This window comes from Enhydra lutris, unplaced genomic scaffold, assembly GCF_002288905.1.
Source record: "Enhydra lutris kenyoni isolate GAN:26980312 unplaced genomic scaffold, ASM228890v2 scaffoldscaffold11, whole genome shotgun sequence".
NCBI classification, from domain to species: domain Eukaryota; kingdom Metazoa; phylum Chordata; class Mammalia; order Carnivora; family Mustelidae; genus Enhydra; species Enhydra lutris.
Window position 1 is genome coordinate 6,572,020 of NW_019154095.1, and position 14,632 is coordinate 6,586,651.

At 40.9% G+C, this 14,632-nt stretch overlaps 1 protein-coding gene across 1 annotated transcript in view; it reads left to right on the forward strand.

The window, feature by feature from the left end:
• Positions 1-14,632, forward strand: part of LOC111144580 (1-acylglycerol-3-phosphate O-acyltransferase 5) — a 73,835-nt gene that overhangs the window by 11,940 nt on the left and 47,263 nt on the right. Inside the window, exons 2-4 of the mRNA XM_022498942.1 lie at positions 1,949-2,018; positions 7,318-7,433; positions 9,574-9,663. Coding sequence (XP_022354650.1) covers positions 1,949-2,018; positions 7,318-7,433; positions 9,574-9,663 — 276 coding nt within the window. The remainder of the gene's footprint in view (positions 1-1,948; positions 2,019-7,317; positions 7,434-9,573; positions 9,664-14,632) is intronic.

Consider the following 14,632-nt stretch of genomic DNA (forward strand, 5'->3'; position numbering starts at 1 on the left):
GCAGTGTATTCAATAAACTTCTGTCTCCTATGCTCTGCCTTGGGTGATTTTTTTCACAACCTGTGCTGTGCTGCCGGCCCCAAACAGAGTCAGAACATGCCAGAATTACCACAATCAAACTTAAAAAAAAAAAAAAAAGCCTTTTAATCTACCTTCAAAGACTTCAGCCTGACAGTCTGTTATTCAAGCTCAGAGTAAGAAAGGAAAGGGAGACCCTTTTGTTAGATGGTTCAGGTGCTGGCTTCAGCTTGGGGGCAGGCAGGTCTCCAAAGAGTGGTAATCAGGTTGAATCAACTAAACTGAAACCCTTAAATGTGAATATCCCATCCAGGGACCTTAAGCCAAAAAACAGAAGGTCGAGTGGCTGCAGTATTGTCAACGCAGTGCGTCATACCCAGTGCTCTCGAAGCAGTTCCTGCGTATTGGCAAGAGAATGGGGATCGTTCACGAGCAAGAACTCCCCTTTTAACCCTGCAGAGATCAAACTGTTGGTTTAAGATTTTGTTTTGTTTTTTGGCACTGATAGACTTTATTAATAAAAAAAAATTGAGCAAATATCTAAACACATATTGCATGTGTGTAGCAAGGTATGGTTTTCTGGGAAAGAATAGAAACTTCAGTCTGAGTCCCTGACTTCCACAGTGTTATGTCCTCTAGTTCCACTTTTCTACAGAGATGCTGAGTTAATGTCATTTTCTTTCTTCTGTTGTGAAGATGTTAATGAAGAGTGTTGTGACCAAAAGATCTGTATGGACATCTAACAACAGAGATCTAAAAACCCTTAGTTAATTTATAATCTTGCATAATCCATGATGACAAGATAAGCAAAAATGCCCTGACTTAAAAAAAAAAAAAACCACTATTAGCAGTCCTTTCCTTTAAAGTCTTTAAAAATATACTTTTAATTTCTTGATATAATTTGTGTGAAATATTTAAGACATACCGAACTACATACAGACTCATAATGAACACCTGTATACCCACCATCTAGTTTAAGGAATGAAACGTGACTGCTAGAGCTGAAACCGCCATGTGCCACTACCATGTCGCCTCCCTCCCCCGGCCCAGTCCTGGAAGTCACCTGTATCCTGAACTTTGTCCGTCTTTCTTTCTTTCTGATTTTATTTATTTTTTAAGGAAGCTCTACGCCCAACATGGGGCTGGAACCCATGACCCTGAGATCAAGTCACACACCACCTGCTGAGCCAGCCAGGCACCCCAGTGAAGTTTCTCTGTTCTTTACAGAGATACAGAGAGTCCTAATCATGAGCCATGTTTCCCTGTTACTTACAAAATAATCTTCAATTTGATATTTGAAAGACTTTTTCCACTGGTCCAGATTTCCCTGGAGTCTCTTTGCTCTTCCTGACCAACTCTGCATGCAGCCGTGGTTTTACTGTGAAATTGCAGTGGGGGGCTGGGGGGGCGGAGTCCATAGGCCTTGGACGCTACCACTCCATTTCTCTGTCCACATTTTCGTGAACATCCTTCATCTCATTTCCTGAAACCACACCTAATGGATGCTGCTTCTGTTCTGTGGTCGACAGTTCTCGAATATAAAATGTGTCCTATTTTCATAATGTTAGTGTTATGTCTTACCGCAGTTACTGTATTACATGGCTGTCTGTCCCACTATAGGCTTTTTGAAGGAAGATGTATCTTACAGAAAAAGCTTCAGATATTGTGAGCAGTCAGTAAATAAATGCTTGTTGTCTTTTTCTCATGGGGGTGTTGATCACTGTGTTTCACTTTATAATCATTTACCTGCCCTGCACTTAACTGCTTTATAAACGTGTCATTTATGGTCGCTGCTGCTTCTAAGAGAAGTCTAATTTTTGTTAATCATGGATGGAAATAGTCATGGCATTTTCATTTGCCAGTCCTATTTTGTTTGTTACAGTAGTGCATGTTTTGAAATATTAATGTTTCTTTTTGTTTTATCTTTTAGATATTGCTATATGGAGATTTGCCCAAAAAAAAAGAAAATATAATATATTTAGCAAATCATCAAAGCACAGGTTTGTATTTCATTTCCATGAAATTTAGGTCTTCTACAAAAAGTAGATGGGCATTCAAAGTAATATATTTATTTATTTACATGAAAAAATTTTTTGGTTATTGTTAAAGCATGAATTTTCAATGCAGATATTATATTGTGACCTTGTATTCTTGTGATTTTACTTTTTTGGAAAGTCAGTCATAGGAAAACTATGAATTTTCCCAAATTTGCCTTCTTCCCTCTGATGGGTATAAAGGAGCCATTTTCTTTCATTTATTTTGTTTCTTTGAAGAGTTCTTTGAATAAATTATGCATTCTTCCTTTTGTAAGTTCTGTTTCTGGAAGTAAAATTGGGTCTAAGTGTATATACATTTTACATTTTTGATTGGTAAGCAGAAAGGTTGTGCTAGTAAGTGACTACCACTTCCCTAAAGACAGTACTAATTTCTAATGTCTGCAGTTCCTTTTGCCTCATCAAATGTTTTGGTTTAATTACAGGTTGCTGTTTTGTCAGAAGACTCAGAAGAGTCTGGTCTTCAATTATAGTGCAGTATATATTTTAAAGTACCTTTTCAAAAAACTTTTTATTTTGAAATAATTGTAGATTCTCAAGAATTTGCAAAAGCAGTATATGGAGTCCCATGACCTGTTAGTCAATTTTCTCCCAATGATGACATGTTATATAGCTGTTGTATGTACAGTATCAAAGCCCAAGAAATTGGCATTGGTTAAGGTACTTTTTAGTCATACGAATAATTCAGTCCAAAGAAAAATCCCACTTCACATTTTTTTCAAGCCTGTAACTGCTTTTGATGCACACTTCCTAAATTCCATTTTTATTACTTTAAGAAATATAGTACCCAGAAGTTCAAAGCTAAAAACAACCTGAATGGATTATAGGATAATGGAAATGTCACTTAAGCCTATGGCTGTTCTTTATCTTCCTCCTGTCACCTGTGTTTCTTTATGATTTTGTTGCTTTTAATACTGCCTATACTATGGATAAGGTAAAGAAAGTAAAAAGTTGAAATGTATTTTTCTCAGTTAAGCTTATTAATGATTACCTTCAGTTTTATGGGACAAGAGTTGATTCTATGAAGGGTTGATAGGAATTTTGATGTATCTGTGTATCTCCCTGACTTTATGAATGTGACTGGCTTGGACAGTATAATTACACTTGACTTTAGCAGAGCACGCAGCCTGATTGGGTCAGGGTCCGCTTGCAGCACTGGCCTATAGAGCGGCCTTACTCTTCCTATATTCCGTTTCCGCAGACACACTGGGTCTTTACTACTAACAAGTCTTGCTGCTGCAGTCTTGTTGCCGATGGCATGTTTCTACCAGGCTTCTGATATCCAAATATGAAGGATTTATAGGCCCAGGGTAGGGAGTGGCTCAGGACAACCCAAATTTCCTTTATATTGACCCATTGGTTCATTTTATTGGAGTTTTTTTGTATGTGTTTAAAGAGGATCTCTCTTAAAATTCCTTGTTCAGGTTCTCTGCCAACTTTCTTTTGCTGGGTTTCAGTGTGGAAGTAGCCCTATTAACAGAGCTGCGGAGCTAGGCTGACCGTGCGGAGTAAGTAAGGCTGACCGTGCGTTGGAGGTGGTGGCAGTAACACTAGCAATAAAAGGAGAACCACTGCTGTCACTGGTGTGCTTACTACGTGGTGACCTTTATATACGTTACTTCAGAGTGAGGCCTCTGGGAAAAACATTTGGAAGAAAGCAGTTTTGTTTTCTTTCCGACTTACGTATTTAGAACTGGAAGATAATATGGGAAGTATGAGCTCCATAGTCAGCCCACAACCAACCTGGAAAAGTCTCACTTCTCAGGTAGGAGAGCCATTTCCTCGTCCCTTTACCTGACCCCTCAGGGCTTCAGACTCTCTGGTACCAGGTCCTATACCAGTTAGCCTTTGGGATTTGAGAAAGCTGCTTTGAAAAAAATTTTTAAAAACCCATAACTTCGGAACATAACTAGATAGTGATTTTTAATTCACCTTAGAATAGTCAGAATATGATAGATTATGCCCAGAAAAATGGGCACATATGAATTTGTGTATAGTTTTAGGTTCCTGAAGCTTAACCATGGTCATGGGTCATTGGCCGGCGGGGTCTGGGTACCCTTTTTTCCAGACCCTTCTGAGGTATATTAAGAACCACAAATGAGTATCTAAAAATGTAAGTAGCAGGAAGAATATTTCAAGGACTGTTGTTCAACCTAGACTTTCTTGTTTGTCCTCTAGTAGGCCTGCCAGAATGTAAGTCTGTTCTGGGCCTCACATTCCAAACCATTGATGTTTTAATTAATATCTCTTCTCTGGCGTTTTCACGTGATCATCCTTGCTGTCTTTCTGTTCTTGGTCTCTTAACTTACTTCTCTGCCGAGAGGGTGTAGTGGCTCTTATTCCTTCCTCTTGGCCTTTTTAAATCCCTGCTTTTGCCACTGTTACCTTGATCTCATGAAATGCACCCCTTTTCTTGGTTTCAGTGATACTCGCCTTGACTAACAAAACGTGTGGTGAGTAGATCATCATAAAAAGGTGTGAGCTTTGCCCTCAGACCCTGGTTCATGTGCTGTTCTGCAGTGGGCTCTGTGACCGTGGGCAAATTACTTAGCTTCTCTTAACATTATTTGTAAGCTGTGAGAAGGTCTACTGCTCAGGGGTTTTAGGCGGTTTACATGGGCTATCTCCTAGTCTCTCAGTGTGCCTGGCTTATGGGGGGCTTTCAACAGCAGGGGTGGTCGTGGTGACGCCGATGGCAGCGACTGTGTCCGTGCTGGGCAAGTGCTTCCTGCCCGGCATCTCGGTGACATACACAGTACCTCATGACTTAGGGCCTCTTGTTACATGAGAAAGTCGATGAGAAAAGCCTCACTTTTCTTGCTGTCTCTCCTCGCTGCCCTCTCCTCTCTTTGTTGTTCATGGGAACAATGGCACTGCTGTGCTGTGTGAATAGTTACTGTAAAGGTACATACTCCCATGTCAGCTGTTGGCAACCCAGCTGTAGTCTGGTGTCTCCTATCAGAAATCTGGGTGAGAATAAACAGGAAAAGTAAAGATAATCGAGTAGCAAAACTTGATGGCACAAAGTCTGGGTGTTTTAACTACTTAAATTTGTTCTTAAGCTGTTCCACTAAAATTTACACACGCTTAAGGTCATAAGCCCAGGGGACTTAATACCAACATGACACATTTTACACTGAATCTTGGAAGTTTTAGAAGGTGCATTCTAGGCCATGTGTAGCCCTGCTTGTTTCAATATAAAAATGTGTTGTTAAAAATTCCTTCAAATTTTAAAAAGATAATTGTTCCAAGAAAAAATACCATATCTTGTTTTTAGACTTGTACGCCAAATATGTTCCAGGATGATTTAGTTCTCCAGCTTATTTACATTAGCTATGGTTGCTATCAGGTAGATCATTTGGTTTCCAAGATGTAATCAGAAAGAACTGTGCTTATCAGTATTGTGGAGGTGATTTGAATGAGAAGGAAGGGGCCTAGGGAGATGGCCTTCATAGGCAGCATGTACTTGAGAGTAGAGTGATGGCTGATTGTTCTGTATATAGGTGTCTCCAGCGGACAGCTTCGAGGGTTCCCCGGTGTAGGAGGATATCTCCGCATCACTCTACTTAAAAGGAGTTGTAATACATTAAAGTGTATAATTATAACTTGAGTCATCAGGAAAGAATTTGTGAATGATAGAGATTAAAAAGAGATTTGCAGGACACCTGGGTGGCTCAGTGGGTTAAGCCTCTGCCTTCAGCTCAGGGCTCAGGTCCTGGGATTGAGCCCCACATCGGGCTCGCTACTCAGCAGGGAGCCTGCTTCCTCCCCTTTCCCTCTGCCTGCCTCTCTGCCTACTTGTGATCTCTCTCTCTTTGTGTCAAATAAATAAAGAAAGAAATCTTTTAAAAAAAGATTTGCAATAATTGATAAAATGATTTTTCACAAGAATAATTTTTAGTGTTTAACTCTTCTTTAGAATATTCTCTCTAGTATCCTCTCTAGAGGATCGCAAACAGCTGTAATCCTTGGAAAACTGCCCGTTTTGGTTTAAACTACTGTTAACTGCTTAAGTTTCCAGGCTTTTATTTGCCACAGATCTTATTTTAACATTTTCCCCTCTAATTCAGTCCTTTTGTTCTGGCTTTTATGGCCCTGGATACATACGTGATGGTAAGACTATATTTTTTTCAGAGATTCTTACCATTATTTTCCCTCCAGTGTCCCAAACTCCAGTTCAGTTTTCATTGTTATCAAAGAGATAGAGTAGTTTGTAGCCATTTGCTTTCAGAACCAAGTCTTCAAGACTCTTTTTACTATTTTCCTGCTTCATTTGTTTCATTTCCTCAGACTATTTCGACTTTCTCTCCTATTTGCCACCTTCTATGCACGGTTGCCTGGTTTCTGGATCTTTGCTTTGGCACAGACTAGTCCTTCTGTTTGGATTTTCTTCTCTGCCTATATGCGTTGTTGTTATCAACACACTCATGGCTTCTTATTTTTGCTTTTGCGACCCTTTAGTGATGACATACCAATGTATGACTGTTACTCGCACCCTGGGTCCATGTGCCGTGGGTCTGTAAGGGACGTATCTGCCAAGTGCAGCTGTGAGGCTTTGCTCTGACGTTGTAAGCTAGGATTGTGTCCTGGAATTCACCAGCAAAGATGAAGTGTCCTTGCCTTGTGTGGAACATATTAGTATATACACAATATATATGACGGTCTCGCTTAACCATTTTTTGCTTATAATTTTGTTATATTTTTTAGACTAAGAATTGGAGATGCTTTATTCTTTGTTCATGCTACTTTCATATCATTTGGCAGTTTGTGACTTTTTGCATTTTGCCTCTGAAATAAAAAGCCCTTCAAGAAATGCAGAAAGAGGGGCGCCTGGGTGGCTCAGTGGGTTGAAGCCTCTGCCTTTGGCTCAGGTCATGATTTCCGGGTCCTGGGGTGGAGCCTGGCATCGCCATTGGGCTCTCTGCTCAGCAGGGAGCCTGAGCCTGCTTCCTCCCTCTCTCTGCCTGCCTCTCTGTCTACTTGTGATCTCTGTCAAATAAATAGATAAAATCTTTAAAAAAGAAAGAAAGAAAGAAAGAAAGAAATGCAAAAAGAAAAAAAAACACCAACAAAAAAGTTTTAAAATGAAATTTGTAATTTTTAAATATCTGCAGTTGATCTGCAGTTTTAAAATTCTACTCCTATTTCCAAAAGTATATTCCTAGTATAATCTTGTGAAGAGGCTTTTTCTGTTTCTGGGAAAGGAGTGCCAGATTTACGCACTAATGGGGTTGTATCTTTGCAGTGGACTGGATTATTGCTGATATTTTGGCCATCAGGCAGAATGCTCTTGGACACGTCCGCTACGTGCTGAAAGATGGGTTAAAGTGGCTTCCATTGTATGGGTGTTATTTTTCCCAGGTAACTTTTTCCATGTTTTCTTCATTATATATGTAGCTTATAAGAATTTTAGGTTTGGAAATTTAACATGCACTTAATATAAATGTGTAGGTTGTTTTGTTTATTTTTATGGGTTTAATTACTTATTCCAAACAGAAGTAATTTTACTGGGACATTTTTAATGGTGTGCATTTTTGTGCATGTCTGATCACCCAGGTAGTTAAATAGGAAAAATACAAGCATACAAAAATCAGACAACTAGGAAAATTTAAAGGCATACAATCTGATAAATGATTCCCTTAAGAAATTAATAGTAAAACTTAATTATGATCTGTAGGATATTAAAAAATAGTGTGCTGTAATACAGCGTGTTGAGCATGAGTATCAGGTACATAACAAACATTTAGTAAATGATATTTTCCAAAATACCCTTAATTTCCTTCTCCAGCATACATTTGGTCAGGCCACTGACCTGCTCCAAGTGTGTGTTTCTCAACTGTATCACGTGCCAGTTCCCGTGCGTGGCATTCACGCTCCACTGTGCCCTGCCTCCCTGCAGCCCACCTTTCTTTTTCTAGCCTGAATCGGTTTCTCCCTCCCTGTCCTTCTTCAGGCTGTTGTTTAGTTCAAGGTAGTATGCCTTCCTGTCTCCAAAGCCCAGTTTAGTTGCGATTAGGAAACCCTTCCTGAGCCTGGCGGTTCCCTCCACCCTGCTTTTGTCTTGGGCTCCCTTTATTATTACACTTACCAGATTCTCTTGGTATCGCACTTGTATACATATTTCACTTCCCCACTAGTTTTTAAGTTCTGTAAGGAAAGATATGTGGCCTTCACTTCCGTAGCCTCCATATACCTGGGGAGGAACCCAGGTGCTTTTGAACTAAAATAGACTTTAAGAAGCAAATTCAATGACGACAAGAACTAGTATGTAAAGAGTAGGCATCACGTCCACTACAGCTTGGGGAAATTTTACGTAGTGGTATACGCATGCTGTGGCTTTTGATTCTAAAGGTTGCATAAAGAATGAATCTATTCTTACTTGGGCTAGCAGTGACATGCTTTCTGTAGAGCACTTGGAGTTTTTCCTCTGCAGTCAGGCATGCCAGTTTCTATCTGGAAGGAACCACCATCAAGATGGAGGGCTCCCTTGCTTCCTTTCCTCTTTAGGGTCTCTCTACAGTCCCCTCCTTGCTCCTATCTGTGCATTTCCTTTTACTCATATTCTTGGTTAAGACGAAATAAAATTCAGCCAGTTGGTTTATTTTACAGAGGAGTTCAAATTAGCACAGACAAGTGCAGATAATGTGAACTTGATGCAAAGTTTTGGTGACATACACTTAGGAAGTTTCATGAAGGATCTCTTAATTGGTAGGACCGTGCCTGTGTTAGTTGGCTAGGACTGCCCTAACCAAATACCACAGGTTGGATCTTAGATAACAGATACGTGTTTCCCCACAGCTCTAGAGGCTGGAAGCACCAGATCAGTGTGTTACTGGCATTGGTTTTTGCCGAGGCCTCTCTTCTTGGCCTACAGTCAGCTGCTTTCTGCCTGTGTCTCTCCTCTGCGCATATGCCTGTTGGTGTCCTAACCTCTTCATCTGGATTCAGGCCCACCCTTAAAGACCTTGTTTAACCTGATTACCTTCTTAAATGCCCTGTCTCTGAATACCGTCACACTGGGGGTTAGGGCTTCAACATATAAATTTTGGGGGAACACAGTTGAGTTCATAACCATGCTACATTAACACCTGTAGCTGGGATAGTTTTAAAAATCCCTAAAGACCATGAGTATTGACATTTTAAGGACACTTTTAGTGATTCTATGTCATTGGAAAAATTGAGAGCTAAGAACTATGTTACTGATCAAGCTTTTTATTTTAAAAAATGAAAGCGTTTTTAACTGTCAACAAAACAGAATGTTCATGTGTTTTTTGAGTGTCATGTAGCATGTGGTTTTTATGTCAGTTATGTTGACCCCTAGGACAGCTTTCAGTTAAACGTTTGTGAGGTGCTAATATTTGAATATATTAAATACAGTTTAAGTCCTAAAATGTAATTTTATTCTTTTGGGGAGTAAAGTTACCTTTTTGATGACCGGCCATTGGATGTTTAAATAGTAAATTCTTTCCTCCACCTTTTTTTTTTTTTTTAAATGCGGCAGCACGGAGGGATCTATGTAAAGCGAAGTGCCAAATTTAACGAAAAGGACATGAGAAACAAACTGCAGAGGTACATGAACGCAGGAACTCCAGTAAGATCATGCTCCTTCTTACCGTTTTCCGTATCAATTCCCAGTGTTTCGTCTAAGAACTAAATTAGAACTGAAGAATTGTTTTGGAAATGTGTTATCCCGTGGGCAGTAAATGATTGGGAGCTTTGTTGAGGCAGTACACACCGTGTCCGTGTAGGTGAGCGGCTGCTTTCCGCCCCGGAGGAGGCTGCCGATGGTTCCGTCCTTCGCGGGGGGCCAGGAAGGACCTCCCGGAGGACCGGCGAGAACGGTGGGTGTCTGCGGCCTGAGGCTGGAAGTCCAGACCACACCCGTGACCCTGCACTTCCGCTGCTCACTGCTGCTCTCCAGTATCGCATGTAGTTTGAGAAGGAACAACTTTTCTGTGTGTCAGTATAAATTTGGATTGCTTGTGTATATTCAGTTATTTCAAAAAAGGTATGAATATCTAAATGAAGAATCATTCAGTGAAAATATTAGTTATAAAAACTTGCTCCCTGGAAAAGGCATCTTGGTATCCTCTTGGAAGAATGCTAACTGCTACCCAGTGGCTCTGCCCCGGCCCCACCGAGGGCAGAGCACCTGCTCACAGCTGCCGCTTGCTCTTTGGTCACCAGCGCTCAGCGCCTTGGCTCGTGGCTACAGTTTTGTTATTTAGCCCCCTCGTGCTCTCTCTCGCTCTCTCTCTTTTTTTTTTTTTTTTTTTTTGCTCCTCCTCCCTTTTGTTTTCTCTCTGGCTGCCCTTCTCTTTTCCTCTCCTCACTAGCGCCCATAGGTAGCACCGAGCTCATATTTGAAGACGAGTCTCCACAGTCGGCTGATGAGGTGCCCCAATGGCCAAGAGTTTTGCTTAGGAACCTCGTCTGGCCGTGTTGACCTTATGACGGTGCATCGTTTGGGGAAGAGGTGGTGTAGAATGTGGTGAGATAAACACTGCCCCTTGAGCCCATTACTGCTTACCCTTGAGAACACAGTGTAGCCTTTTGAAAGATATGTTTACTCTGAACGATTTGGTATATTGGGCAGAACGGGGGCTGTTGTTTATAGATCGCCACAAGACAGAATAGATTGGCAATATGTATATTTACTGTCTTTTCAAAAAATAATTTTAAATTTCAGCAGTGACTTACACATTAGAGAGTCCGTCCCTCTGCTGCCTTCTGGCTGTGTGCCATCCCAGGCAGGGGAGCTGCCAGTTGGTTTCTTGGCTATTCTGTAGACAGTCGTCTGTGCCAGACAGATGGGGACAGTCCCCTCTTTACATGGATTTCAGTGTTCTATATGCAGTTTCCCCAGCTTCTCTGTTAGGTGTTTTTCTCTCTGGCTCCCCCTGCCGCCTCCTCTGTGTTATGTGTTTTCTCTCTCTGGCTACCTTCACAAGTTTCTCTTTGGTTTTGGTTTGCAACACTTTAAGTACTGTGCATCTTAGTGCGCTCTTTTTCTTTTTCCCTCCCTATTTGTTCTGCTTGGTCTTCTCTGAACTTGGACTTTTGGCTTCGTGTCTGTCATTAATTTTGGAACATCCCTGGCTCTTATTTCTGTAAATGTTATTCCTGTCCTGTTCTCTCTTTCTTCTCCAATTACACATCTTTGGGGCTATTTGTTCCCCAGTCTTTGGATGCCTTTTTCTATTTTTTTTTTTTTCCACTCTCTTTCACTGGTGTGTTACAGTGTTGCTAATACCCACGATCTGTTTCCCGCTCACTGATGGTTCTCTTGGCTTCGCCTGCTGGTGGCGCCACTTAGAAGCCTTCTTCATCTCTGTTCCTGTTTTTCATTCCCGGAATTTCCTTGGATTCTGTCTCCTGGTGTGCACGTCTGTGCTAACGGCAGCCATCTGAGGATGAGGATTGACCTCCTTTTCTGCTGTAACCTTTATGATGTTGCTGGCATGTACTTGAAATTCCCCATGTGATAATTACAACATCCCTGCTATATCTGATCCTGAAATTTTTGATTGCTCTGTCTCTTTGGACTGCTTTATCTCACTTTTTAAATAACTCCTATGATTTTGTTGAACATTGGGCCTCTTGAGTAGAATAGTCGAGACTGAAGTAGTCTTGATATCTGAGAATGGCTACACTGGTCTTTTTTCGAGGCTTCCAGAGGGCTTGAGTCAGTTTAGTCAGGAGTTGTATTGACTTGGGTTTTACTGTTGAAATAATTTTTCTCAGAAACTTCAAATTACTGTAGCGTTCTTTACTATGTGTATAGGGCCGGAGATGTTTTGCTGGAGAGTTTTTCTCAGTTCCTGTTCCACACACAGTTTTTGGCACTACATTTAGAGTCTCCTTTTTGCACCTCCCCCAACAATGTCCTCTGGATTCTTGCTAGTTTGGAGGGGAGGAGGGTTGGGAGGGAGAAGGAGGCAGAGAGGGGGAGGGGTGGCTTGTTGTTTGTCTCAGGGAGGTCTTGGGTGCAGCCTTCTCTGATCCTGCCTTGCTCCCCCTCCTACATCTGTGCCCAGGATGTGTTCCTGCCCCATTCTCAGCAGAGAGTTTTAACCTTCTGTACACATCTCCCAGCCACATTGGGTTTTCATCACTTGAGAGTTTAAGAATGTTCTGCAGGAAAGGTAGAGGAGAAGGCTCTCAGCTGGGCTTCATGCCTTCCCAGCACTGGCTCTCTCCTCCCTGAAGCCTTCCATCATGATCATTGTTGTTGTCGTCATCACCAGGATGAGTGTGCAGGACATTGCCCTGGCCCGGCCTTTTTCTTCTTTTCCAATTTCTCTTTTTTTTCTTTTTGGTTTGTGTGTGTATGTGGGGGGGGTGTGTGTGTAAAGTGTGGTTGTAGAGTAGATCTTCTGAGTTGTAGTGAATTATCCTGTGTCTGTAGCCCTCAGGGCTTCTTCTTTTGAACTAGCCCAACTTAGCCTTTGCAGCTTAAAATTTTAACTAAATCTTGTTTTTGCCAACCGTTGGCATTTGCCCCAGGTAAATGCGTGCATGCATCTCCTCTCTCTGAATTGCCTTTCTTCTTTTAGATGTCCAGGTGAGCTGTTGCCTAGCAACTTCAACTCTGAAGGGTTCAGCTTGTTGTTTTTCTGGTTTGTTTGTTTGTTTGTTTTTACATTGGAGAGATACTCTTGTAATATCTTTGTCCTAAATGGAAGCCTCGTCCTGTTCTTTTGTTAATGTGTTGTAAAACTTGGAATGATTTTAGATCTACAAAAACGTGGCATGGATAGTACAGAATTTCCCATTTATTCTTCACCTAGTCTTAATGTTAACATTTAATGTTAACATCTTTCCGAACCATGGTACGTTTGTCAAAACTAAGAAAGAAACATTGGTGTCATACTATTAATTGAACTACAGACTATTCAAATTTCTCTAGTTTTTCTAATGTCCTTTTTTATTTGTTTGTTTCAAGATGCAATCCACTATACCATAAATCCTTTTAATACCTGTTTTTTAACTTTATTTTGTATTTTTCATGGTATGCTGTACTGTATGGTTATTATCAAATCTGTTATTTTTGCTTTATTTATTTATTTGACAGAGAGAGAGAGACAGGGAATATAAGCAGGGGTAGTGGGAGAGGGAGAAGCCGGCTTCCTGCTGAGCAGGGAGCCCAGTGCTGGACTCGATCCCAGGACCTTGGGACCATGACCTGAGCTGAAGGCAGATGCCTAACAACTGAGACACCCAGGCACCCATGTTATTTTTGATTTAATCTTCAGACTTTGTTTCTTTAAATACTGAAGGCATCATTTAAAAGTTGTATTGAGTAGATATGTATTTAGTAATGTCAGTATGTGAATCCCTGTCATTTTCTGCCAGTTCTTGCTCATGGTACTTTCTTTCCTTCCGTGCTTGGTTAACTTTATTTGGAAAATTATCTGTAGAAATCAACTCAAAGGGTAAAAAGTGCCTTCCTCCAGAGAATATTTGCCTTTGTTTTAGCTGTGCCCCTTAAGGCTTCTTCACTGTGAGCCCACCCAGACCGAATTCTGAACTTGAGGTTAACTGGACTAAAGTTGCAAATCCATGTGAGACTGATTGACTTTTGGTTTACTTTTGCCCTAAGAATATAGTCTTTGGTATTCCCTTTACTTCGTTTCACTCCTTTTTTTTTTTTTTTTTTTTTTTTGAGAGAGAGAGAGCACAAGTAGGGGGAGTGGCAGACAGGAGGGGAAGCAGGCTCCTTGCTGAGCAAGGAGCACGATGTGGGACTCTCCATCCCACAACCCTGGGATCCTGACCTGAGCTGAAGGCAGACACTTAACCGACTGAGCCACCCAGGTGTCCCAACTTCTTTTCACTCTTATTAGAAGGTCTTTGGGCTTTCATTTTTATCTTTTCAGCTCTTTGATACTCTTTAAATGATGTTATATCCAGCTTTTAAAATTTTCATTAGGAAGGCTCGTTCAAATAACCTAGTCTTTTACTTTGGGCTACCAGAGAACTTTCTGTTTTTCCAGGGCAGAAGTCTAGCTTTTTGATGTTTGCGCAACAGTGCTGAATTACAGACTGTCACTGCCGTGAGTGCTTGTCGCTTTGAGGCCAGACCAGATTTGGGGTCATATCTCAGGTCTGCCATGTAAACTTTGTTACCTTGCACAAGTCACTTAACTTCTTAAGCTTGTTTTCTTTATATGTTACAGCTGTTAATAATTCATTCAGTAGCTAGGATTAAGTAACATGCTTGAAAGTTATGCATATTGTGGCGTTTCCAGCTGCTGCTATAACAGCTCACCACAAACTCACTACGCAAAAGCACAGGCGGCAGAAGCAAACATAAGTCAGTAGGACCACGCCAAACTAAATGTTTCTGCACAGCAAAGGAAAGAATAACAAAATGAAAAACAACCTGCCGAAAGGAAGAAAATATTTGCAAATGACATATCTGATGCTAATTTTTAAGATTAACATGCAGCCCAGCAACAAAAAAAGAAAGACCAAATAACTCAATTTTGAGTTATTTGGGCAAAGGACTTGAGTAGACGTTTCTCCAAAGAAGACATACAAATAAATGGCCAACAGTT